The 26,739-nt window shown below is 37.7% G+C and overlaps 1 protein-coding gene across 2 annotated transcripts in view; it reads left to right on the top strand.

Annotated features, from left to right (window-relative positions):
• MAGI2 (membrane associated guanylate kinase, WW and PDZ domain containing 2) overlaps positions 1–26,739 on the top strand; it is a 698,568-nt gene that overhangs the window by 551,067 nt on the left and 120,762 nt on the right. Inside the window, exons 8-10 of one of the 2 annotated variants that reach the window (XM_062490826.1) lie at positions 702–823; positions 1,444–1,572; positions 2,249–2,431. In XM_062490826.1, coding sequence (XP_062346810.1) covers positions 702–823; positions 1,444–1,572; positions 2,249–2,431 — 434 coding nt within the window. The remainder of the gene's footprint in view (positions 1–701; positions 824–1,443; positions 1,573–2,248; positions 2,432–26,739) is intronic. The other variant, XM_062490827.1, reaches the window with a different exon arrangement.

Genomic DNA, 26,739 nt, shown 5'->3' with positions numbered 1-26,739 from the left:
ATGGGCTTGATGACCTGTAGTAGGAAATGTAAAACATCAAGAAAAAATGCATGCACTAACTTTTTTAACATTTCATATATGATCTATGTAGTTCTAATCTGCCATCTAACTTAGTTTCTGCATCTGATTTTTCTGTACAGCTGAGCAGACACCCACCACAGTGCTAAAAAGGAATAACCTTCAATTCATTATCTATGTTAGATTTATTTGTAAATTACCATTGTAAAAGCACTCTGTTGTCTAGGCTTTTCTTTTTCTGTGACTGATTGAGTAAATTCACTTACAACTAATTGCTAATAATGCACAAAACTGGTTGAGATCCTTTGAATCATACACAGTACAGTGGTCATGCTGAAGACATGAAAAACTGTTGCTGCAGCATGTTTCAGCAGTGCTGCTGTATAATATGCTCCCATAGATCAAAACTATTTGTCTGTAGCAGAGTTCAGCATATTGAAGTTAGTTAGTTAGCATATTTGAAGGATGCTGCTCAGTGCTGTTCATTACCCAGGGCACTGGCTGTATATTCTCATCCCCAACAAAATAGTGTGGAATGTAAGGGACACGCTCAGGCCCACTGGGGGTTCCTCATGGTTTTATTCTCTGACCACACACCTTAGCCACATACAGCACCCTACTGTGAAAATTACCATTTTACCCAACTGAACCCAGTTTTTAATCAAAGCCATTTTTTTTTCCAGCCACATAAATAGAAGGACTCAATTTGAAAATCCTGTCCTAGAAGCCAAAAGGAAGATACAGCAGCATAACATGCCCAACGCAGAACTTGGAACAAAGCCTATGCAGGCCCAAGGTTTCCGAGGTACAGTACTATGCCAGCTATCTTAGTTAAGATGAAAGATCCTGCTCTCCTGTTTATGTGGCAATGATTTTGTCATAGTGTGGTTAAAAGAGTAATGTTGCCAATGCTCAGAAGGCTATCACCTATATCTTAGCAATTTTCTCCCTTAAATGTCTGAGTTCCAATAGTTGCAGGACTCACCAGCCAACTAAAACTTTCAGAGGTGAAAAAAAAAAAAAAAAAAAAAAAGCAGAAAGTGCTTCCTAAAGGCTGGGAAACTGAAAGCACAATAAACTCCCAAAGTTGTTGTCTAAATAAAATCAAAAATTCTGTTCCTGGGAAGGTACAACTCTGTCTTGAGCACCCGAGGCTGGCAACACTGAAATACTTAATTGTACTTTCTCTAAATTGCCCTAATTGATGTTCGGTACGTTTCTAAGCTAGCTCATCTAGCAAGCATCAATTAAGTTAAAAGCCTCAAGCACAGCGTTATAGGAGTTTACAAGAATGCAGCCACTCGGTAACATAAAAATTAACGCGCTCCAAAGGAGCCGTATAAGAGCAAACAGCACTGGTAGAGACAAACGAGCTTTAATGTAAGGTTATAGTCAGAGAATGAGGCTTGTTCTCCTTTGTAACAGTAGAAAGCTCCTCATCAACCTTACCTAGACCCCAGTTTGCCCGCCTGCGCCCCGCTGCCAGGAGGTCCCGCAGCGTGAATGACCTGTCGCAGAGCCGGCGCGACCCTGCCGGGGCGTGCGGGCTGTACGGTATGGACCTGCTGGGGACCACAAACTGCTCTGCCACCAGCTGGGCTCACAAACCCTGCACTTCCCACAACCACCCCGCGCCCAGCGCAGCATGGAGAGAAGCACGGGGACCCCGCACTGCACCCCGAGGCACATGGAGAGGGGACACAAGTTTGCACAGCAGTCGTGTGTCACTTGTTGGATGCCTAAGCCCCACCTGTTTATGGAGAAAAGCTTGTCTAGTGTTTGCCTCTTCTTGGTAACAAATGGAATGAGGCATTCGCAGGGCACATTTTCCTCATTGTATCTGGGAAGGAAATTTCGAAGGATGTATTATTTTGTGGACAAAGCTGAATTTACAGGTTAAGAAAGAGGTTTTTAAATTACCTCACAGATCATTTTTATAATTGTAATTATTTTAGCTATGCAATATCCACTTCTAAATGGATTTCTAATATCAAAGGATATTTATATCTTTTTCTTTATGGCTGATCTGCCATAGATAAGAAATATGTTTTAAGCTTTTTATTAGTACAAGAACCCACAAATATTTTTTTTCCTGGAATGCCTACACTCTTTATTTTCTTGCCTTTGACTCACTGCCACTTGATGTCAGCCAATATTGTTATCTGCTCTCCCTGCTTTGTTGTGACTAGATCAGAATTTTTGTCTTTCTTGTTTGTGTTGACTGATGTAGAAAAACCACTCTTCACCCGTGATGCATCACAGCTGAAGGGGACTTTCCTCAGCACAACTCTTAAGAAAAGCAACATGGGTTTTGGATTTACCATCATTGGTGGGGATGAGCCAGATGAGTTTCTCCAGGTGAAGAGTGTAATTCCTGATGGGCCTGCAGCGCAAGATGGGAAAATGGAAACAGGTAATTACGAAGGTTCCTCTGTTCTTTTATATGAGAAACAGAACAAAAAATAGATTTCTGAGTCTCACTCTGTCCATGAATGCATATGTTTTCCATATGACTTTCTGTGTTGATATGTAGAAAAGGTAAGTTTCTTGGTAAAAATTTCTTGCTAATAAATGCCAAGTAGCTTATTTTTTCCATTTCACAATATTTTAAGGAGGAAAAGATCTCTGCATTTCCCTACATAAAAATGGGATATGGTTTATAGGCTGTTTACTTAAGGGAAGTCTACATGGAAAGAAAAGAAACAGAAAGCACAGAAATTTATTTCTTTAGAAAGGACGATTTTGAGTCTGATCCAAGACTGTTCTCATTAGTGCCATCATAACAAGAGTTTTCAGTGTGGCATATGGACACATAGGCATTTATGTCCTATTAAAAAAGAATCTGTGAAAGCTCACAAAACAAAATAACCTTCTTTTGAAGAGATTGAAACCTACTCCAAAGATGTGTACCACTTCTGCAAACATTTTCATGTTCACAGATTGGTAAAGATTGCAAACCACTGTCTGAAACATCACATTAGGTTTGAGTATGGATTAAATTCTTTTGGAGGAAGACAAATTCAGTTTCCAAGCAGTTGTCATCTTCTTTAGGAAAAGACATTCAGACAGACAGTCAGAACTATTTCAGCTGGCAGAGACCTTCAGTCACTAGCCCCCTGATTAAAACAAGGCTAACTCTGTGATTGGATCAGGTTTCTCAGGGTCTTGAGAAAATTTCCTAAGACACACATTCCACAGCCTCTGGACTCCTATCCCAGCGTTTCTCCACTCTTAACAATGAGGACTTTTGACCAGAATTTGTGGATGCCTTATCTCTGAAAGTGCTGAAAGCCAGGTTGGACAGGGCCCTAAGCAACCTGGTCTAGTGGGTGGCAAGGCAAGTAGATGATCTTGAAAGTCCCTTTCAACACAAACTATTCTATTGTTTTATGCTTTTTTGTTCTTTAGGTCCAGTTGATGTTTCCATGAGTACAGCTGGTTAATAGGGACTGAAGTCCTGTGTTCCTGTGTTTGTGCAGCCCTGACACTCTGTACCATCTCTCAGCAGCATAATTTATCCCATGAGCATAATTGATCCTTCCATTTCTCACTAAGACATTGAAATAAAGAAATGCTAGTTTGGGATTTTTGTTGCCTCTGTAGAAATCCCATTTCATGGTGGCCAGAGTAACTATGAAGATAATTTTCTAAACTTTGATAACAGATCATTGTGGATGGACCATAGCAGCAGAGAAAGATCCTTTTACTGTGTCACAGTACAGGGTGCAGACACAGAAACACACGCAGGCACAAATGATGTGAGTGGAATAGTCTGAAGTGATTTTTTTGGAAATTTCATTTCATCCTTCTTTTATTACAGTCAATTTTTAAATTATAGTCATGTTCGTATATCAGAATAAATCACCCTGGATTCTACTTTATTTTGTAGGACTCTCCAGGACTCACCAAGTAGGAATTATAAAGGTTGTGAGAAGTATTATTTTTTAAAAAAATCCCAAACACGATTTGCTTTGAAGCTAATATTATAGCCAGCATGATGTTTCTAATGCCAAGCAGATACACAGAAAATTTAGATGAAGAAACAAAATGTCAGAAAAAAGTAGAATATAGATTTTTGGCAAAATCTATAAGGTTTTGCAAAAAACATTCATCTAGCAGCTTTCTAATTCTCAGTTCTTGTTGCCATTTTAACTTAATGCAGTTTAGTTCCCACAGGGAGAATTTATTAGGTTAGCTGATCAGGTGAACAAAGGATACAACAGACTTCCTGAAGTTCAGAAGATTTCAGTGACATGTTATTTCATTTTTCAATTACTTCATTTTTCCCTAATATTTTCATACTGTCTAATACATGGCATGAGAGCTTTTCCTTGTTTGTCATGGTTTAGCATTCTCAGATGCAGAACTCAAATCTAGTTACTTGCTAATCCCTCTGAAGTGTGGGCTAGTTATAAGTGAACTTGGTCATATGGAGTTATTTCCTCTGGAAAACAGGGTATCCTTGCAACTTACTTGAATTTTTATGCTGAAATTGAATATAGGTTTTATACTGCTGTTGATGTTCATAATTGTAGCCATGGATTGTGACGAGAACGTGTAAGAAAAATGTTCTTTAAAATGCATAGAAATAGCATTGTTTTTTTTTTCTTCAGGTAATTAATTCCACTACATTAGGAATGCAAAACAGAAATTTACACTCAAATACATCATTACTCTACAATTACGTGACCCCAAAATATATAAAATTAGATCTCAGAACAAATTTTGGCCTCAAATGTCTTCATTTTTGAGAAGAGTGACAGATTCTAATGTAAAGTAATTGGAGAATCTCAGACTAATGATTGTGGCATCTAACTTAGTTTCTATGAATAAAGTAATTGCTAAATATGTTAATGGTAAACTGAACAAAATGTATTTAAGGTCAGAATGTTTATAAGAGCACTGTTCAATAGAGTGCTTGTATTTCCTGATATCGAATCCTTTTCACATTTCCTGAGTTAGAATTTCTCTCACTATTGAGCTATTTTACAATATAATCAATGGAAGATATGAAAGCTTCCCAGGTTCCATCAATAGCTTTTTTTTCATAAAGCTGTTAAAATCTTGGAAAACTACTTTTTGTTTGTTAGTTAGGCATCACTGGATAATAAATAGAGCTTTTAAAATAGATTTTATTTATTCTTTTAATACAAACTATGTGTCATTGTTCAATTTATATGCACTCCAAGTATGATCAGAGTCATGGAAAATTTTGGTTAATGATCAAAACATCATGTTGTGGCAGTAGGGCTTCCTAGTAGAAACTCTGAGGGCAGTGACAATGATCTGTGAAGCAACCTGAGTGTAAGGTATAACCACAGCACTGGTGACCCCAGGTGTAATAATATTCTGGACCCTGTCTCTTACAAAGCTAATTCTAGTTTTTGGCCAAGTGATTATCAAACTCTTCATGCTTCAGACCTGCATCAGATTTGGAGAAATGCAAAGGAAAGGCACCATCTCATTTATCTTACCTAAACTCTGGCCACAAGCTGAAGACACTGAAACTGTATTTCAAGCTAATTGTTAGATAAACAAGCTCATAGAAAACTACCATTGTTAGTTTGGTTTATTTCTCCACCCAAAAACAAATGTAGGGGTCAGATACAGATGCTATTCAGAGTCTATTAAGACATTGTCACCCTTTGATATTATCATAACAGAGCAGTGTGCCTTGAAGATTTCAAAATGGAGCAATTTTGGATTTCATCCTATGGAACATAGAGCCATGGAATGGTTTGGATTGGAAAGGGCCTTCAAGATCATCCAGTCCCACCTCCCATATTAGAAACAGGTGAACCTTCCACTAAACCAGGTGGAACTCCAGCCTGTGACCATACAGCTTGATGTCCTCAGCAAGGTTGTTGAGGGTTCAGTCAATCCCTGTGTCCAAATCACCAACAAAGATGTTAAATGGTGCCTGTCCCTGTTCTGACCCCTGAGGAACAGTGCTGAAAGCCTGGAAGCCACTGGGAACACAGAAGCAGCTGCCTAGCTGTGACTTGGCATCGATGTGAAACAAAGCAATGAGGCAAGCTGAGTGCACTGAGATACAACAAGAGATATCTGAGGTCTTGACAAGCTATCAGAACCACTTGGTGCCCAGTGCTGGGCACTAAGAGGTATTTATATTTGTCCTAGACCCACAATAAAGCTCAGAAGCAGACTCAGGGGAACCACATCTCAGTGGATGACTGAAAAACAACCAAAATTACATTCCTGATCCCATTTGCCAGATGTTTCAGAATTCATAGGGGCTATTATGCCCTCATGTAAATCTAGCATCTGTGCACTAATGGTTGCTAATAATCCTGAAAATGCCTTTCTAGGACATGTTTTAGTATTTGGAGCTCAATCAAGCTGCTGGATATGAACATTACACTCCACAGCATCTCTGTCTGTCTCAGGACAGCCTAGGAGCTGATACCAGGTTCTTTGCTGGGAGGTTACATTGCTTTGTCTTGTCTGAAGCCTCATGCAGCCAACAGAAAACTGACTGTACTTAAGATGCCCCTGCATTCAATTAAAATGCTGAGTGAACATCACTGGTAAAAGACTGTATCTACATGAAAAGATTTTTATACAGTGAGTGACTTTGACTGACTGCTGTTCTAAGGCAAACAAAGATTTAGGCCTGCGGCTGAGTCACATAAAAGCTCAAGCTGCAAAGGCAAAAACTCTCCTACAGTTCTCAAGGTTATTCAATGGACTGGATAAACTGAAAATACTCCCACATAATCAAGCTCGGGGAAAGATTCTCACTCTCAGCATTTCAGCAAGCTCCATTTCCTTTGGTGAAAGTTTCCAGGAAACAGCTCGAAGACATGATGCAGACATGGCTCTTGGAGTCTGGTGATGACCCTTCTGACTGATGAATATCTTTGGTCACTACAGGTTGAACTTTCCAGAAACATAAATCTGTCGAGAAATGTCATAGCTCAACAGTGTGAATCAAGAAAGGGGAAATATGTTCTCTCATTTCATCTGCCAAGCATGCACTTGGCCACCTTTAAGATGCTAAATCACCTGTAAACAATGCAAACTTGGGCTTTTAGATGTTATTCTTTCAGGAATGGTAGTTTTTCTATATTAGTTGATGTATTCTAGAGACAGAAATTAATAAATTAAAGATAAGGTTCAGCTAACAGATATGCTTGTTTACAATACAGATGTCTACACCTACCATATAAGCAGATATCTATTACTTTTGTATGACTGTAGTAGGATGAAGCCTAGAGAAAAAAGCTAGAGATTGGTCCCACATCTACCACTCAGTATTTCTACTTCACCTTAGAGCTCTCCAGAGGGAATGAGCTGTTAGAAATGCAGGAAGGAGTGACACATGTCTTTCTTGATGGACGTACCATCAAGACCCATAACAATCTTCTGCATATGATGAGTTTTTCAAGAAGCTGAGGTTACTTTAAATGTAAGAAAATCGGAGAGACCAAACACTTGTTGCTCTACAAAACCATGAATGTTGTTATTAAAGTGAATAAGAGCAAATCCAAAGCCATAATCAGGTGGTTGACCCTACGATGTCACTAGGAATGTCACTAGGCTTAGGAAATAATTATCTAGTTTTATTAAAGCATATTTTTTCACAGTAAGGCTCATTTTTTGCAACCTTTATAAAAAGTGGAGTACTCAAGACAGAAGGAAATGGGGATATCCACAAAAGGATGCATTTTTACAAGTTCAAATAGATGCTTAATTCTGTTCCCTGTTCATCCATTGTCAGATGATGTGAACAAACCATCATCTCACCTATTGTGAGCTCAGCTGAGATGCAAGCTCTATAGTATGAGCAACAGAAAAGATGAGCTATGTATGCACAAAGAATGCCTTAAATCCAAAGAAGCAAGTATGTTAAAATTAAAATCTGTGTTTTGGCAGTCTTCTGGAAATGTTAACACTTTCAGAACATCAGAGTGTCATGACCACACAGCACAGTACCTGTACTCTTTTTCAAACAGGTCATATCTTTCTTAAGTTCTATCAGTCAAAACCCAACCAATAATCTTCTTTTACAACACTCCCTTCCCATGCTAGCCCACTGTTTACCACAGCTGCCATCTCAAGAGGTGCACTGAGCAGGAGCTGGTCACATACATGTAGGGCTTCATTTCCACAGTACCTGAAGCTGGCTGAAATTCAGTCACCTGACACCTTCGCATCCAGTGGCTCCAGGAAAACTGGCTTCCCAAACTTAAGGCAAGGTGTGAGGAAAGTGAGAAGCTGTGCTTCTAGTTGGACTGCTGAGGAAGAACTATCTTTTCATTGGTCTTATGCATCTCCAGGCTAAACCACTCTTTTAATATGCACCAAGGCCTCATAAAGTGTCAGTTTTGCATCTGGAGGCGGATGCCAGGTGAGGCAGGACTGTGAGAGAGGAACAGCACATATAAAAACAGCTTGTATTTTCTGCTTCCCTTACTCCCCCTGCTTTATTTGGAAGCTAGAATGTTTCATGTGATGCTTTAGTCTAGCTGAGACTGCACATCTCTCTCTATCTCCATATGTTGCTAATCATCCCATGTAGTTCAGAGAAAGCAAATTAACTGTTTGGAAAGTAACTAACAGCAATAACAAAAATTACTTCAGGCATCATGAAGAATAATTTCTCCCACGCACATTAGGCCAGTCAGTGTGAATTTATGTAATATTTACTGCTTGTATTCCAGCATCCTTCAGGTTGATGATGAAATGGTGCAAAGCCCAGCAGAAGCACTATATTTGCATTAGGTGCAACAAAAACCTGTAGTTCCTTCCAGCAGCAGTGCCAGTTACATTTTCTTGTTTGTGAGACATACGAAGAGTAACTTTTTGTTAAAACCTCAGCCTGGTTTTGCAGTACCAGTCTTCTTTCAATTCACAGATTAATGTGGCTCTTTAAATCAAGGAGATTATGAGGGTCTGGAGAGTGGAACCACAATGTGAGTGCTATGATCTTTGCACCAGACATGAGACACTGTTAACAGATGCCCTGCTAATTCATAGCTGAGACAAACTGATATAACCTTCTTTTTCTTTTTGAAATAGACAACATCCCATTTAATTTAACCCACTTTATATTTCTCACCATAAAAACTTGCACATCATATAACCAATGCCAAAACTGTAGAAGAGGTGCAGAGTTAAAATTAACCCTGTTTTAACAATCTATCAATATTGCTAGCCTTCACAATTTTAACCTAAGTCTCTATGCAACCAGAATTCTTTAAAGAAAAATCTTAATCATTTTTTTGTTGTCTAAAGGGGACTAAATCTGAATCTTGTTTAAATTTTAAAGGATAAATCTTCTGTTTCCTTGTCACAGAGGAAAGTGCTGAAGTATGACAACGTTATATTTAAGAGCTTTCAAACACAAGGCAACATTAAAAATGCCAGTTTTCCTATTTTTTAGATATCAAATATTAAGACTCAGTTTAGCTAGGGAAAGAGATATGACCTGTGGTTTTTAATGTGTGATGGTGAACAGTAAAATACTTGTGTCTTAGTAATATTAATAGCAATTAAATGCTTCTTTTCCTGTCCCCTGTTCTTTCAAATTTTGAGACAGGCAATTCTTTGAGTTCTGTATGCAAATAGAAAGACAAGAAGGTAGTACTCAGGTTGCTAGAAAATTTTTGTACTTGTGCTACTTTTTTCTAAGATTAATTTTCCATTATATTTTTTGTGTTTCTATGGCTTTCAGATAACTTGGTACAGTGGTACATTAATATCTGTAAATTTTTCCTTATGTTGACCAAAGGATTAGGAAAAGTGTATACTTTTGTCACAAAGTTGCTGAATTTTAATTTCCATGAGGTTCTTATTTTAGTTTTTATTCATATTTTCCTTCTTTTGATATTCACTATATTGTGAGCTACTCATTGATAACCAGGACAGAGAAAAGCCTAGATTAAAAAATAAGTATCCATATTTTCTATACCACACACTATTACTGCCTACATCTGAGGTCTTTGTGTGCACCTTGTAAGATTTTTCAGTTGGCTGGTGTGATATTCAATATCATTGTGTTCTCTCTGAGATGGAAAAAATCGCTATCTGTTCTGGCTGATAGGGATTTAGAGCTTGAGTCTGTGCTGCCCCACTGAGCTACCGAGCATTCATTAAGTGATGCCTACCAGTAGACATTCCTCCAGCTATGAAGAGAGCTTTTGATTCTTTTTAGCCCTGTCATTTGTCTATTCCCTTGAAGCCTTCAGTTAAAATTACTGATGCAAACTGAAAGAGCAGTTGTAGCAGAGCATCTAAGTTGAATTTCAGAATGTTTCTGAAAATGGACAGTGTGTTGTTTAAGTCACAGGAGCAATTAAAAAAAAAATCTTAGGAACATCTTGTTTCGACATTCACATGCTGTCTCACTTCACGAGATGATTCTGGGTTTGCATTATTAGTTCAAATGGAACTCAGTGGCCTCTGACTCTATATCTTGGGGTTTAGCCCTGAAGTCTGCCATAACGTAGAAATTTTGTCAATCTTCAATCTCACATTTTACGCTTGGTATCCTAACTCGAGGTGGTTCAAAGCAGGACACTAAGGAAGACAGATTCCCAAGAAGGGTGGCAGCAGGGAGGGAAAGGGAGGTAACTGAGACTGCCAATATGTGGGTGCAATTCGGTAGCATAAACATGGGTGTTCAGTGCCATTGAAAGTTCCAGGGATCCCACCGAGCGTCCTCCTGCCTTTCCAGGCAGCACACTCCTGTAAGTCCTGTGTGGTACCTGCAAGTCACATACAAATATCTTAAATGCCAAAGGCTTTGCAAATTATATTAGACACCTGCTTAAACAACCTCATTCCTCCTTCAACAAGGAGTGTGTTAATAGACTTTTGGTTTTCCTTATCATCTATTAGAGCAAGCAGTGACTGACTGATTAATTACTATAATAATAATAATACTTTTCTGACAATTTTAAGGATGTTTGTTTCCCTAGCCTAATTCATAACTCACATTTGTGGTTTTATGAATACTTTAAAAAATCAACAAACCCTTTTTAAATTAATAGGCATAATTCTCTCTCATTTAACTGTTCAAACAACATTATAAGAAGTTTGATGATTGAGTTCAACCATATACTGCGGATTATAAATACATTTTCATCTCCAGCACTTAAACTATTTTGCTTCATATATTATTGGTACCCATAAAGAATACGCCAATACTGGGATTGAATATTGTATAGGTAACTTGTTTTATTTACTATGGTGACTTTTATGACTTTTCAATCTTGACATTCTCTCATTTTGTTGTGATAAAATCCATACTTATACACAGGAAACAACTCACAATACTCATGGTTTATGGCACTGACCTCATTTTGAAAGAAATCCACATTTGTTGACACTATATTTTGATCTAGGATTATCATTTCCAAGAATGATAATGTGTGCTTGTTACTTGAAACAGCAAAGTTCTGGACATGTAAATAGGTGAAATTTTGGGTTATGTAAGTGTGCCACATGATCTGCAGGAGAGAGTATATGAGCAGGTACGCTTATATGTGGTACATTTTTTTTCTAATATTTAAGCCATTAGAGCAACTGTTCCAACACCAACTATAGAAAGCTAAAGATATTTGTTTAGTGATGGCTGAGGCCTGAATGTGCCCAGCTGTGCCAGACTCCACATGTACAGCACTTGCTGTCTTTTATCCAACTGTTTCACCTTTGACCAGATTCTCCTTGCAGTTATGTTTTTGTTTAACCCAGAAACCAATGGTGAAGTAATTCGATGGGAAGAGAGGATGTAATGGAAATATGATCTATGATAATATAAAAATCCTGTCTCTTATGGACAAATGCAACACAAACTGTAAACACAAGGCATACACAGCCAGTTTAACCTAAGACACTGGCCTCAGTCTCCTTTAGAAAGAGACATTCTTGTGCTCAAAGGTTATATCTTTAGCAGAAAATGAGATCATACAGAAATGAAGAAATATGGTAAAGAAAATGTGAAAGAGTAAAGGTGAAAAAGCAATGAGACTATTTGGACACAAATTATTCAAGTATGTGCAGTCTCATATTCCTATTAATTCAAGGTCTGACTCTGTGGAAATATGGCCACAAAGACCAAAAGCATAGACAAGGGCACTAAAACTATGTCATACTGATCCAGTATGCAAAATACAAAGGGCAAAAAAATGTTTAGTTACTTATTCTGTCCACTATCACATCCTAATACACTTTTATCCAATTTGAAATAAACACTTGTTTTGTGTATGAAAGTTTTAGGAAGCTCATAAATTCATTCTTCAATCTGAACTTCATCATGTGAAATCTACAGATTCTGCTACTAGGACATTTAACATAGAACAGGAGATGATCAATGTATTGTCATAATCTTCACATTTATTAGGACAGGTTTCGTAAATTTTGCAGGTTGCCACTTGAGTAAGCAGTGTGCACTGAACTCAGTGGCTGCCAAAAATGTTGCAGTTGCAGAATTTTTTTTTCCTATCAAATGTAATTAGCATCTATCTCACACTATTTGGCTATTTGAATGAACAGACAACAATATAGAAACATAGAAAACAATAGTTATAATCTTCTCAAGTACTATTGCTTTCAATAAATAATGATGTTTTGTTTCTTAATAAGAATGATCTATGAGGTCAGAAAGAGTTTCTCACTATATAAAAAGATGACCGGGAAAGTGAGAATTTCATACTGCATGATGAAAATAATCTAGAACTGTACTTTACAATATTGTCAGCCATGCCATGCTTTATTTTCTTTTGTTTTGGCATATAGGGCTTTATTTTACCATTCAATTATCAAAACAAAAAGTAAATATTTAGCTGAGATTCAGATCTTTATTTTAATTTTGTATTAAAAAAATAATAGATTGGTGTATACTGACCCTTGTGTCCACACTTGTGCAACCAAATACCATCTGTACCTATATTAAAATCTGAGAGTTCAAAATTTCCACTCATTCTTTGCCTTTAGCCACTTTTGAGAGCAAATTTTAAACTCTTCGAGAACTTAAGAATAAATTAAGAAATTAATTTTGAGATCTAATTTCTGCTGTACATTTAGAATCGTAAATATCTTTCTTGACAATTAGCAAATATTTTGCTTGAACAAATAATTAGTATACATCTGTGTACTTGAATTTCCCCATCCAAAAGGAGAAATAGTTATTTTTTAACTTATTAAAGTCCAGTAATTATTGAAGTTAGCAACTCCCTTCATAACTGCTAAAAACATAAGTGAAGAGAAGCCTAATGGAGTTCAGCTTAAGATATTGAGGCCAAATACTGTCAAAGTCCAAATGTGCAATGTATATTAAAAGAGAAATCTGTGCTCAATCTCACACGGATCAATATTTTTGTCAGTGCTCTCAGTTATATTGTTTGATGCATGGCATGAAGTTAAATTATCCAGAGTTGCATTAGAGATGACAAAATATTTCCAGGCATATAAATTATATTTGAGGAGCTTTGAGAACCTTTAACTAATGGGGAGTTACAGAGACATTAGAGGCAATTTTATTAGAAGTTCACTTCTAAAAGCATCTTTCACTGTCTGTTGCCAGAATCAGGATATTAGCACAGATGCACCTCTCATCTGACCTTGTTTAGCTGCTCACATAGCCTTTATAAGAACAGCAAAGTTTATTCCAGCACTTATGCGACTGTCTCTTTTTAATTGATGATTCTGACATTTAAAAAATAGCTTGTTTGTTTAAAGACCTGTAATGAAAATCTCTCAATGACATAAGGAGCACTTTTCCAACCAGGAGGCAGGCATGAAGTGAATCCTGATGGGAAGCAAGAAGCCCCTAGAAAAATTCTTTCAGCCTTTTCTCTCTCTGCCCCACAAAAGTCTTCTCCCCTGCAGCAGTCACATAAGTGTGATGGTGTCTCTGAGTCGGTGGATGGAGGTGGAGCTCCAGGTGCCCTGCTGCTCCCAAAAGCTCTGTGTGTGCAGCAGTGGGAGCTGCCTGGGCACCGCTGGCTCCTCCTCAGCTCCTCCTTCAGCGGCAACCAGAGGGAAGCAGCGCCAAGGTGGTAGAGCCAGAGTACCCCAAACACTGCTCTGTGCCATGCCCAGATAAGTGAGGGTTGTGGACAGGAGCTTAGACAAACTCTTGGTGTCTGTCTTTGGTGTTCTGCCAGGTGCAGCGATCAGCCTCAGGGCTGCTGGACAGGGGAGAAGAGGCTCCGGTCTCCAGAGACTGTGTGCAGAACAGGGAGAAAACTGGCTGGACTAGAATATACTGGAGCTGAAGATAATATTTGTTTTTGTTCTGCAGGGAGGCAGGGAGAAAAGGCAGTAATTTTATGCTAGAAATGGCTGGAGAGTGGGTGTTTCTATGCATGTGTGAGTGTGTAGGAGGCAGAAGGGGGAGGGCAAGGTTCTAAGGAAAAGAAGAAAGGAGCTCTGCAAGAAAAGTCTGAGAGCACCGATGTGAGTACAGATCTTTTAAACACTGGCAGTTTCACTCCTTTTGATGTATTGCTTTCTTCTTTAGCTCCAAATGGAAGTAAATTAAAATTCTTTGTATTAAACTAATCTCTTCTGCATTAAAATCAACATCATTTTATGCAGTATTTAATGAGACTTTCTTTGCCGAACTGACGATCACCTGTAGTATTGCTGGGGAAAAGTCAGATAACATTGCACACCTGTCTTGGTAGGTGTTCCTTGAGAATTTATTCATAGGCTAAAAATCAGTCATGAAGCATGTTGGATTATGCTGCTGCTCTGTTTTTGTGATCTCTTCTATTCCACCTTTACATAAGAAAAATAGCAAGTCTCAGTAAGCAAAGGCAATCAGATGTGTGTGATTATTGGCCTGAAATCATGTCTTTGAATCCTGCAAACCCATCAGTGCTGAAGAAGCTGTCAGAGCTAAACCTGTAACGTGGGGAAGGACTGAAAGAGCACTGAAAAAAACCTGGTTGTTTTGCACTTGGGTAATTGAAAGAAGGCATCAGAAAGAGGTGGGAAAATGGGAAATGTGGAATTGAGGTAGTGATGAGAACCTGACCACTTTCTTGTAAAGAGAAGGTGGAGAAAAATCATTGTATGGGAGTGAAAGACATACTAGATGTGTGGGGCAGCATTAATTAAACCCCTCTCACTAGCATGCTACCAGGATTATTCTCCTGATACTGGGCAGAGCCTCAACCTCTTGGTTCTTGCCTTGTGTGTTGGAGTCTGCTTGACTCTCTTGCGCTGCCACCTGCACCAAAGTTCTGGTGCCTCCCAGCAGCCTGGTGTGCTCAGGCAGGTTTCCCCAGGCAGCAGAGGAGGTGCACATCCATCCCCAGCAGACTCTGCCTCCTGTCAGACCTTGTCACTGGCACTGGAAACCACACAAGGTGTATTTTACCTTGTTTACTTGACAGGTGGGATTGAGGAGAGATTCCTCTGTCAAATTCCACAGGAAAGTCATGCAACACCACAGTGCTACACGTGGTATGACTAACAATATTGATCACATTTGTGTGCTTATACATTTGATATCACTTTAGAAGGTAGTTTTATTTTAATGGGAGGGGGTTGTTCTAACTCAGATGGGAGAAGTTGAAAACATTCATATAATCTCTGGTCATTTTCTAGATAGGTCACAATGGCAGGTCACAATCATTACTCAGAGTTTTAAAAAGCTTCCTTTTGTGGCAGATTTTTTTTTTTAATCTCTTTAGTCTGTCTTGTTCCAATTATTTTCTGCATATCAGACAAGAGTTTATTTTTTTAGACCAAACTTGATTGCATCAAAAGAAAATGCTGTTGACTATTATGTAAGAGATTCAAATGTTTCTAGCACAGTTGAAAAAAATAGTTCTGAATTGTTTGGGGAAATAGGAATAATAAGAAGAATTGTACTTGAGCAATCGTTGATGCCAAAAATTCCCCTTCAGCCAAGGTGCTGCATGGATGGATTTTTATTTTAAACTGTGCAGTGTTGTAAACACTGTCTTTCAGTAGTCTGTTCAGTTTTGAATGCAGGACTGTGATACTTTAATCATTTTTTTTATTTTTTTTTGCTACAAGAATAATGATTTCATCTTTGTCAGGGCATAATATTCTCAAGTCAACTGGAAGTAATATTTTTCAAAAAATGTTGGGGTATATAAAAAAAATTCAAATTGAAAATATTATGAGCTTAAGAACATTCACTGAAAAAACAAAATCACAATGCTTCTAATTTTTAGAGGGTTTTTAAATTTAAATTGCCACAGACTGAGAAAATCTTCTACCTGACCCCAAGCTAGGCGTGATCAGCCTGGTCCCAGGTATACAGGATTTCATCTTTTCTGTATAAAAATATAACCACACGTAGATGTTAGGCTCATTTTGCATGTGTGTGTCAGAATGAGGTGCTATTTTTTTCTCCAGTAAGAATTCTGTGTTAAACATGCTTGACCACAGACTGACAGAAAAAGCCAGGCTTTCCCTGATTTGGGTCTGCAGTTTAGTTGTACAGTAATGGCAGTGGCCATAGCAAAGTACATCAGGTTGGTTCCTTCTCTTGCTCTCGCTCTTTCTCTGTCTCACATAACTGGAAAACACGACAGCCACATATGGAAAACGTGGAAAGAGCCAAGTATGGGGAAAAGGAGAGACTACAACAAAGACCTTATAGCAAAGAATAAAATACAAAGTGTGATCTCAATGAAGACTGTATCAAAATCTGTTTGCACGATGTAAACACAATCAAGACAATGTAGGCAACCTTTAATCTATCATTTTCCAAAAGATTACCCCAAATTTGGAGTATATAATAGAAATCATAAAAGACACTGTAAACAACCTCTCTCAGAGTCAAGATTGGAGGGAGAAAGTCAGTGTGTTTCTGACAGCCATCCCATGGCAATGCAAGCAGACCTGTCTTGTTGACAAGTAGAGTGATGTATGATACCTGTACAGTATAATTGCATCCACTTCAACAGACTGCAGCAAGGTTTTTACTCTTTCTTGCAGTGACAGCAAGTTCTTCTTCCAAATATTAGAAATTACATGAGATATGACTTTTTTTGTGACCTCTGTTTGCATCCTGCAATAGGGTTTAGGGACAGGCTAAATATCAAATCTACTCCTTCAGAGTAATTTAAATTTTGCATGCACCATAGCCTTGCTATTTTATTGCTATTAGTGATGGAGTTAGATTTTTTTTTATATCCCATTTAAAAGAGAATAATCACATTAGGCTCACATAATTTTCATTCCTCTTTCTTTCATTTCTTTGCATTTCAGTCAATTTAATGTGACCATATTATCCTTCCATTAGATAAAGGCATACCTCGTATTTTTGTGTCAGAATTAGGCAGTGCATCTGTCTTTTAATTTGGGAGAGTGAGAGGTTTGAGGAAATTGCAGAATGCTCATGTAACTAGTTTCTCTTTTAATGGCAACAGATTTTAATCTTTCACATCTTGTTGATATCTAAGCACGTCTTGGTCTTACTTAGGTATTCAAAACCCCTGTTATGCCTCAGGAGCATCCTTCCCAAAAGGGTTGTATTTGTGCAAGTGAAAAAGAGGAATGTATTATCATTCATCTTAAACAGTCTTGCTTTTGCAGATTCCCTATAACTACACAAAAATAACCATACAGACAAGTACTCATTCTACTTTTGATGGCTGGGGAGAGGGCAAGAAAGAGACTTTCAATAGAAGAAATGTAGAGAGTGGGTAAGAGAGATTTGAGAAAATATTTAGCTATAATCCAAAGTAGAACCTGCACAGACTCCAGGGGAACAGAAGCACATATGTTGTGTGCAAACAGTTCTTCCCTGTGCATGCAGAAGTCTTGCCATTGGACCTGAACCTCATTTGTGCTATTACTCGTTTTAATGATGATATTTTTTTGAATGACAGGACAAAGCCATTAATAGGTTTAGGGAGCGTGCTCTTTGTAAGATTATCTATGGACTGGCAGGGACTGTGCAAATACAGAAATGCCCTTTCAGCTGCCTTGGCACTATTCCATTGTGCTAGGCTGGCTTTGAGGGTCCTCTGGTGCTATGGGGCTCTTCCTGATGGCAGCAGCCTGAAACTGGTCGTGGGGGCAGGTGCTCTCTGCTCCCTCAGGGTAAAGGTTGTCGTGTGCCTTCAAGCCCAAGTGAACACAGCTGGAAGAAAATGTGCCACCTCTGCTTATGAGAAGCTCAAAGAAACAGCTATGCTCGCTGTTCTATAAATTCCAGATTGCTTCAGAATCCAAAACATGCTCTCCTGTTTCTAGAGTAGATGGACCACTTATTTTTCTTCTAAATCAGTACTGTTTTTGAAGCTAGCTGTAGATATATGTATAAGTGTATAAATACGCATGCTTCTATTTTCCAAAAGTACCTTTTAGATGAGTTCTGCTAGGTGGAACTGTGGTATTTGGCATTTATGTTGCAGCTCATTGCAATAAATCTGGGAAGACAGTGAAGTCAGAGAAGGAAAATGTGGTCACTGCTATCAAAGTTATTGTCCTCTCTTTTTATGGTGTCTGTCACGTAACAAATAAGCACGCTGAGAAGCATTCACACTAGTTATCCCAAGCATATTGAATAATTCATAGAAGTAGTGCTAGCAATTGTGCTTTAGGGACATTAACAACATGGTATCAATGTTTTTTTTCATAAACACCTTCCACAGTCCCAGTTAATCAGAATACTCCTTGCCATGGGAGTGCTGTTACAATAGTTTTGCTATAACAGATACAAATATGCATACTTCTGCAGGGATAGTGAAAAGACTGAATAGTTTCAATCTCAATAAAAATAAAATTATAGGCCACTTCAGATTTTTTTTCTGCACAGTGTTTAATTTTAGTTCCAGTTATTAATGCGGAAAGCCTTGAAAATTTTTCAAAAGCAGTTTACAGTATTACAGGCTCACTAGACATGTAATACATTGATTGATTGGTTCACTTTATGTCTGTAAAATTTCTCAGGGCTAAACAATTTGGGGATTCCTTGCTGAGAACAGCTAAAGGACTATCAGTTTCAAAATTATGCAATTCATTCATCTAAATATTAATTGAGAACATAAGGTATCAATTATTAATGGAATAAAATTAGGGGCAAATTACATTTTGTAATTAAAAAATTTAGTACATTTTTATCAATTATTGTAAAGGCTTGTTCTGTTTTGTGAATTTTACTGTACTGAATTGGTATAAAGTCTCTTTGATATCTCATCATAAAATCCATGAAATCAAAATGCACTAAGCAAACACTGAATTCATGCACCCAGCAATGCTTAACTTTGCTATTAGGATTGTATTATTTATGGTTATGTCTCTCTAGTGTCAGCAGACTCATCTTTGGTTTGAGTGAGTCACAAAGACAACCTTAACTTTTTTTCTGAACTTGTAGTTTGTAGTAAAAGCAGAGAGAGCTAAAATAGACAAGAAGCCATAGTTCCATTTTTATACGCAGGGTTGTTTGTGGTTTTTAGTTTTGTCTTAGGTACCCGAGTTTCTTTGATTATAACCCCCATTGGAAATAATGACTGTGTAATTTCACTGTATTTCTTAGAATTGCAGTTGACATATAAGCAGTTGACACCTGACTATATTTTTTGTCAGGAAACCGTTTTCAGGTAGTGCCTGTATGTGAGCACTGCTTGCATACAAGTCTGAAAAATAAACAAGTTCATACTTAAAATGGCATAAGAAGCAGAAAGAACAAATGGAGTTTTAAAGTAAATTGCCCTCCATTTTAAAACCATCAACTTTTGGAGCAGGATTCACTACTCCAGTCTGTCTGTGCCTTCCTGAATCAGGACAGGGCTCTTAGACAGGCAAGCAGTTAGGGATTTTCAAAGACAGGGAAGAACAAAGCACCTAGTTCACAGCAATTTCTGCTTTCTCTCTCACTCTGCTGCTGGCATTCATGTCCCACAGTCCTCCTGCCCCTTCCATTCCTGCACCCCACAGCACACACACTCATGCATTGCTCCCCCTCAGTTATCCCATCTCAGTGTGCTGTACCCATTAACACGTGGCACTCTTGCCCTTCTTTGTGCACTTCTCATGCAGCATTTCTTAGAAGGAAGTTTATGGAGTGGCTGTCCCTCTTCCCACCATTTTTACAGGCTTTCCAAAGAGGAGAAAGTTGTGCATATAATATACTTGAGAGAACTTTTCCATGAATCACCTTCAACCACTATGGCTACCATCTCCAACGGGATGGGAGACTGCAACTGGATCTCAGTTTTTGATGGACGTAGAAGCAACACACTCTCAGGATGGATGGTGCCACCTACTTTGTCAGAAGCAGGACAGAAATACTGTGTGGAAGCAAATGACACTAAGTGGTAGCCTTCTGAGGAAAAATCAGATACAATGATAATTTTGGGAAGGTCTTTTTAATTACCATGGGATGATTCACAGGGAACATTGGGAGATGTCAGGCATAGTGTGAGACTGCTTTTTCATTGTCTGAACAAATAGTCTGATGTGGCATCACAGTCATTCTTCATAACACATTTTAATTTACTTTTGTTCATTAGCTAATTAAAAAATTAATAAATACAGACAAACAGAAAATTAATTCTTATCTATAAAGATGAAGATACGGTTGTTATGCACAACAGGGTTAATGGCCTTTTATATATTTAAAATCTGAGATTTGACTACTGAACAGCAATTGATGTATCCATATTGCAGCAGTTTGTGGCAAGTGCTGGGATCCAAACATTCAGCTGAACCCCTGCACTGAAATGGAAAATGATGGAGTATTTGCCCTGCAATGGTGCTATTGGTCATATATTTGCTACAGTGGAAATGAAGTCCCAACAATACTGTGACTGCACAGTGCTATAAACCATATAAGAGCACCAAAGATCCTCTTCTCTCTCAGAAACCAAAACAGAAAATAGAGAAGTTGGATGAGACATAAAAGGAGCAAGAATAGCTAGTGGGAGATTGGACAATCCTCATAAGAGGGGAATGTGATTCCTAGCCATAAAGCTACAAGGGTAGAAAGTTACCTATTCCTAACTATTATAAGGCTGGAGTTTTCTGTGTGTTATAAAGCAGTTTTAAAGAAGGAACTTGGTGGGACTTCTGTTAATGATTTTGCCTCCTTACAAAAAAAAATCATGCAAGCTGAATTTTGTAGTTTATACTCAGTGTAGTATTCAGAAATAAGCTGAAAGAATAATTATTCAGTGGTGAAGGTGTTAAATTGTTTTGCAGAGAGTAAAAATATATTGTCCTTGAAAATGAGTGCTTGTTTGGCAGTGCAAGAGGCTCTAGAGTTATTAAGGCAACCAACTTGCTTGGAAGGAAGGTCAGTTTGGTAATAGATTACCCTCTATTAACCTGGAAAAAATACTGTAAACCATAGAGAACCTAAAGGAACTCCACTGTTTATCTTTGCAATGCAATTTTAAAGAAAGTAATATATTCATATGTGCCTGAATCTATTGAGTAGATCTTTTGTTATAGAAATTATGTGAGGAGCTCTCTGAAGTTAATTATTTTTGTAGATGATTTTACTATCAAAAAAAGAAAAAAAATATAGCTGTAATACATAAGATAACCACATATAAATTAAAATTTCAATGGCCTTTATAAAACTTATGAGTACAAAATTACTTACATACTAGCCAGACATTTGTATAAGCAGTTGTTAATGAATTGGTAATCAAATATACCTCCATTTCAAATGCACTGAGGTATTTATATGTAGTAGACTGTTAGTAAAAATCCCTTTATTTAGCAGGAAAAAATATTTCACTGTTTTGATACATTTAATTACTGCTTGATAAAATGCTTCCTGTCTTTAATTTTGATTAAAACCATTAGTCTGTTCTGACCCATACTTCTTTTGAATTATATGTCCCTGAAAGTTGCTAACCTTGTAAACCCAGTTGATTACTTTCAAGATAGGGCAAGATTTGAGAATTTATTTAAATCTACAATTGGGAGTGCACTTATATATATTCTGAATTTCTGGTTTGGCATGACAGAAGAAGCTCCAATAACTAGGATGAAGCAGTGAATGAGCACACATTTCACTACAACTAATGTCATGATTAAGAAGTTAATCAATCAGATTCTTCAGCATAATGGTTGGCAGTGAATTCGTAGTATAAAAGGTAGCATCTGGGACAATGGTAAACATTTCTTTTGGGAAGAATGTGGATGTATATTATTGTTATTGTAGATTAACATTGCTAATCAATACATCAGAGCAAGACCTTCAGATCTGGCTCCACATCCATGGTTTGGATCTGAAATAAACACACTGACTGCTGGCAGCTCACGCTGATCTCAGTCAGCAGAATGTTGGACTTGAGCAGTGAATACACAAAACATCCATAAATCAAGGCTTTACATCTTACCCCTAAATTAAATAAATAACCTGACTGATAGTCAAATCACATTTGTACTAGTCTCAGAGAGTCAGCTGGGGAATTAGGCACTTGGATGGGCGCTGTGCAATCGTAGCAGGAAAAACAAAGTATTGATGAAACAATGATGGAAATTGTAGTTTTACCATATAGATAACAGAATTATAAAATTGACCCACTTCTGGCAGTAATGCCCACTGCAGTTGCAAGGAATCTCCTTGGAAACCATAATATCTCTAAAATATAAATGAATTTTCAAGTTGTACCTCTATAGATTTTAAATGGAGATGAATCCTACTCATCTATCTTTGCACATGTTTTTTAACTGTCCAACAAAGTGCTGTTGCTTTCACAAATTACTGATTTAGTATGTGACTAGTTATTCTTGTCCTCATGGTGCTAGCATTACTCAAAGAAATAAAATAGCTCTATTAACCATTTCAGTTCAGAACATGACTGCCTATTACTAAAAATTCCCCGTAACATATATATTTATATTTCAACATATGAAGGCATTTGTCACTGTGCTGCAGCATCTTTATAAATGCTCCATCTAATTCCTCACCTCATCCATCTCTGTTTTTCCTTCCTGGCAGTTTATGTCAGGAATCAGCAGTGGCAATGGTGTGCAGTTGACAATGCTGCTGGTAATGTCTTCCACCAGGGACGGGTGGCACTTGGCCAGGATTCCCAGTGGGGCACAGGGGCTGCTTGGTATTTACATCATGCTTTACCATACCCCTATGCCTTTAGGCTGCTGGGAGGCTGGCTGGGCTACTTTCCTCCTCCTGGGAGCCATTACCTAGATAAATGTGATGCTCTGCCTGCAGAAATAAAATGTGCGTACAAAAGCAAATGTGTTGTAAATTTTGACCTCCTTTTTCTAAAGAAAAAGAAGGGCTTCATTTCTTCATGAGCCTCTGTGCACAGTGACACCTTTCAAAGTGATCTCAAATAGCTGTGCAAACATGGCACACATTTTTTATCTCACTCTTCAGATCCACTGACGCTCTGTCACGCAGTTCCTTCACACCAGGCATTTCAGGATGCACCAGTAGTTCCTGCAAGCAAAGCTTAGACAGAACAAGCTTACATAATTTGTAAATGAAAGGCTACCTTGAAATTTGGACCTTTTTCATTTTATGTGGTCTTGTCTCCAGTATACTTACCATCTTTTATGTAATTCCTTCTTTTGTAAAATAGTAGTTTTAACATCCATGCTATGCTTTCGGATGCTTGAAGAAGTGAAAAACTGTTTCTGGGAAGAAAATTTGCCTACTCTGTACTGCTTTATGACCAGCATTCATTTAAATATGCTTTTGCTATTGCATTACTTACATTTTTTAATCTGCAATGTTTCATGTTTACTAGATCAGCAAATAATCAAGGTCTTGAGCTTTTTTTGGAATGTATTTTATTTCTTTCCCAAATAAATGTCTCTATTTAAATAGCTTTTACCACTATATGCAAAATACAAATAAAATGGAAAGAGTTTCTTCTACTAATCCACATCTGCTTGAGTGTAATTACATGATACATGCTGGTTAAGCACAAAAATTTTGAATAGACAGCTTTTTAATTAGGCATAGGCACTGGGTCACAGTAGAATTAAAATGGGTTCTAAAAACTTGATTGTATAAAAATGGCACCTGCTTACTCAACAGATCTGGGTCTTGGGTAAAGTTGCAGACAAGTGTCTGTGTCACGTATTTGTGTTGGCCCCTGAAGCAAAGTTCAGAGCCAGTGCTCAGTCCTTCGTGATGGGAATGATGAAGTCCAATGATGGGAACAGATTTAAGCCCAAGTTATCACCCCTACAATGCTGTTTTGTACAAGTAGTGCCTCAAATCTGACAAACAGATGATTTATATCTGCTGCTTAGGTTTCAGAAAGAGGAAAATCTAGGCCTATTTTATGCCAATTTGAGTTCCGGAATGCCTAGGAATACATGTTGGCTTGACTTTTTGTCCAATTTAAAGAAATTATTACTGTTATTATTAGTAGTATTAGTATTTGTATTAGTATTATTTTATTACTCTGATTTTCCCCCCTGAACCTCAGTTCCCAGAGTTAAATGAGTGCAAAAAGGAGCTGTGGATAATGGTTGCCTGTCAGCTTTGCCAAGTTTGTCACACTGGGTAAAACTTTCTGTATGTGATGAAGACTGGGAAATGGTTCTTCCATGGCAGTATGAGCAGTGATATTTTAATGGACTGTTTAGTGTTCTTGCATGCCAGCAAGTGGTCCTGAAACCCTTTCTGGATGCAGAGGCAGCTGCCCATTATGTCTCCCAGGAGTTTTTTTCGTTTCACTGTGGCTGCTGCAGTACTGTCTATCCATGAAAGTTGTTATAAAGCTGATAATAAGGTGGTCAGTTTTAAATTTAGCTCTTTTGATCAGTAGCTGTATTTATTGAGCTATTGTATGCATGTACTTCTCCCCAGGTTGTCTTTTTGATATGTTTTAGCAGTCAATCTAATGTTCCTCTTTAGAAGGACTAAGTAAGTATTTTCTTGGCAGGTGTTTTAAGTATTTCAGTACTAATATGCAATAGTCATCTTAGACTGCAATATCCTTTAAGAAGTTGTTCTAATTCCAAATTTTTTATTTAAAAATAAGGGTGATTTTATACTGGGTATTAACAAAACTAGGGCATTTTCTTTCTTTTTTTTTTTAGGTTTTTTTTTTAAGACAAATCAGGCTACCATGAACTACAGGATCCTAGGCTTTATCGGTTGTCTGTAAAAGTCAGGCTGTCAGATCTTAGCAGCTAGAGCCAAATAGGTTTTACAAGGTTCTGTGGCAAGTCAGAGAACAAGAAATCAGTGAATTTCTGTTTGTGCAGAACTTTCTGAAATCTTTTACAGCCAAAAAAATGCTTCTAGCCATTGTAATGGAAGTTATTTATTCACACAGTGGAATAACACCTATGGCAAGTGGAGGGAAGTTGAATTTCAAAGTTTCAGAATATAGTTTGTCTGCTACTGTTTAAAGGATCCCTCACACAATAGTTCTCTGTACTGCTGCTTGTAAGTGTATGTGTGAATGTAAAAATGGCTCATTTCTTACGAATCTATGCTTCTTTCATGACCATCAATCACATGCTGTTGTTATTAAAATTATCCCCATGTTTCATATTTTGCTACTGGAAACGTGCTCTGAATTTATTATTAACAGGCTCCAGTGCCAGCCATCTTGCAGCACTCTGCAGTAAGAGAAGACAAGGTCACTGCTGAGAAGTGACAGAAATATCTGATAATGACAGTAGAGAGTGTGGGTGGGCAGGTGAAGGGAAAGCTTCAACGATGAAGTAATCATGTATTGCTAGTTCTGAAACTGATGTAAAGTATGCATATGCAGAATTTAGATTATATGGGTGAGAAATGCAAGAGGGGATAAGTAATGTTGGAGAAGTTAGCAGAGTTTATGTGGGCTATAAATGCAGCAAAAAATTATGCAGCCCAAGCCCTGCAGAGCTGGTGTCCTGTGCTGACTTGCCAAACCATGAGCTGGTTTTAGCTCCATTGCTATTGGCTTGTACTGACTGCAGGGGTGTAGCAGAGCTGTCTCCACCCTAAGTCACAGCAATTTGTCATATTTTAAGCATGTAAACCTAGCACTAAGAGCATGATCAAAAACCTGTCAGAAAGAATGGAGACATTTCTACTAAATTTCAATCAAGGATCTAATCTGCACTTTTTTCTCTGTATTCATACTTCAAAGTTTAGTGAATTCTAATTAATAATGAGAATGGCAGTCTAGTAGGCAATTCAGTTCACTGAAGTACAGCCAGAAACCTAAGTGCACAAGAAACATAACAAAAAGCAATAGGCAAAAAAAGTTTGTGTGCAAATAGTGGGAACACAGGTAAGAAAATGGACAAACTTTACCTACAAGTGCAAGATGTTTACACAAAGAATCTAGGGGTAACAAAAACCTATCAGAAACAATAAATGGAATCAATTGAACAGTACAGTTCTTCAGAAAGGAGGTAAATAGAATTGGTAACAATGCCTGAAACTGTAAGTTAGTTTGTGATGAAACTAGTTATGGCAAAAAACCAAATTCTGTTTGGATCAAGCACTTCAAGCATGAAAAATGTTGGTAGTTGTTTTTCTTTTTTTCAGAATTAATGCTTGTGGAAGATCCCCAGGGTGTCAGGTTTAATTCTGCAACATTATTGTAGAGAGGAATGTAAAACAGAATCTGTCATAAAAAAATGTTGAAGAAATTTCTTCACCAGTTACTAATCCAACTAAAGATAATGACAGTGTAGATCTGGTTTTGCTTTGAAATATGTAGGTAGCAAAATGCAACCTCTAATCAAACATTCAGGCACTGAGTCAATTAACAATAGATGACAATAAGTAATGATCAGCAGCCTTTAATAAGCAAAACAGGC

This window comes from Cinclus cinclus, chromosome 4, assembly GCF_963662255.1.
Source record: "Cinclus cinclus chromosome 4, bCinCin1.1, whole genome shotgun sequence".
In the NCBI taxonomy this organism is placed as follows: Eukaryota; Metazoa; Chordata; class Aves; order Passeriformes; family Cinclidae; genus Cinclus; species Cinclus cinclus.
Note: the sequence above shows the minus strand (reverse complement) of the source record. Positions and strands in the feature narration are given on the sequence as shown.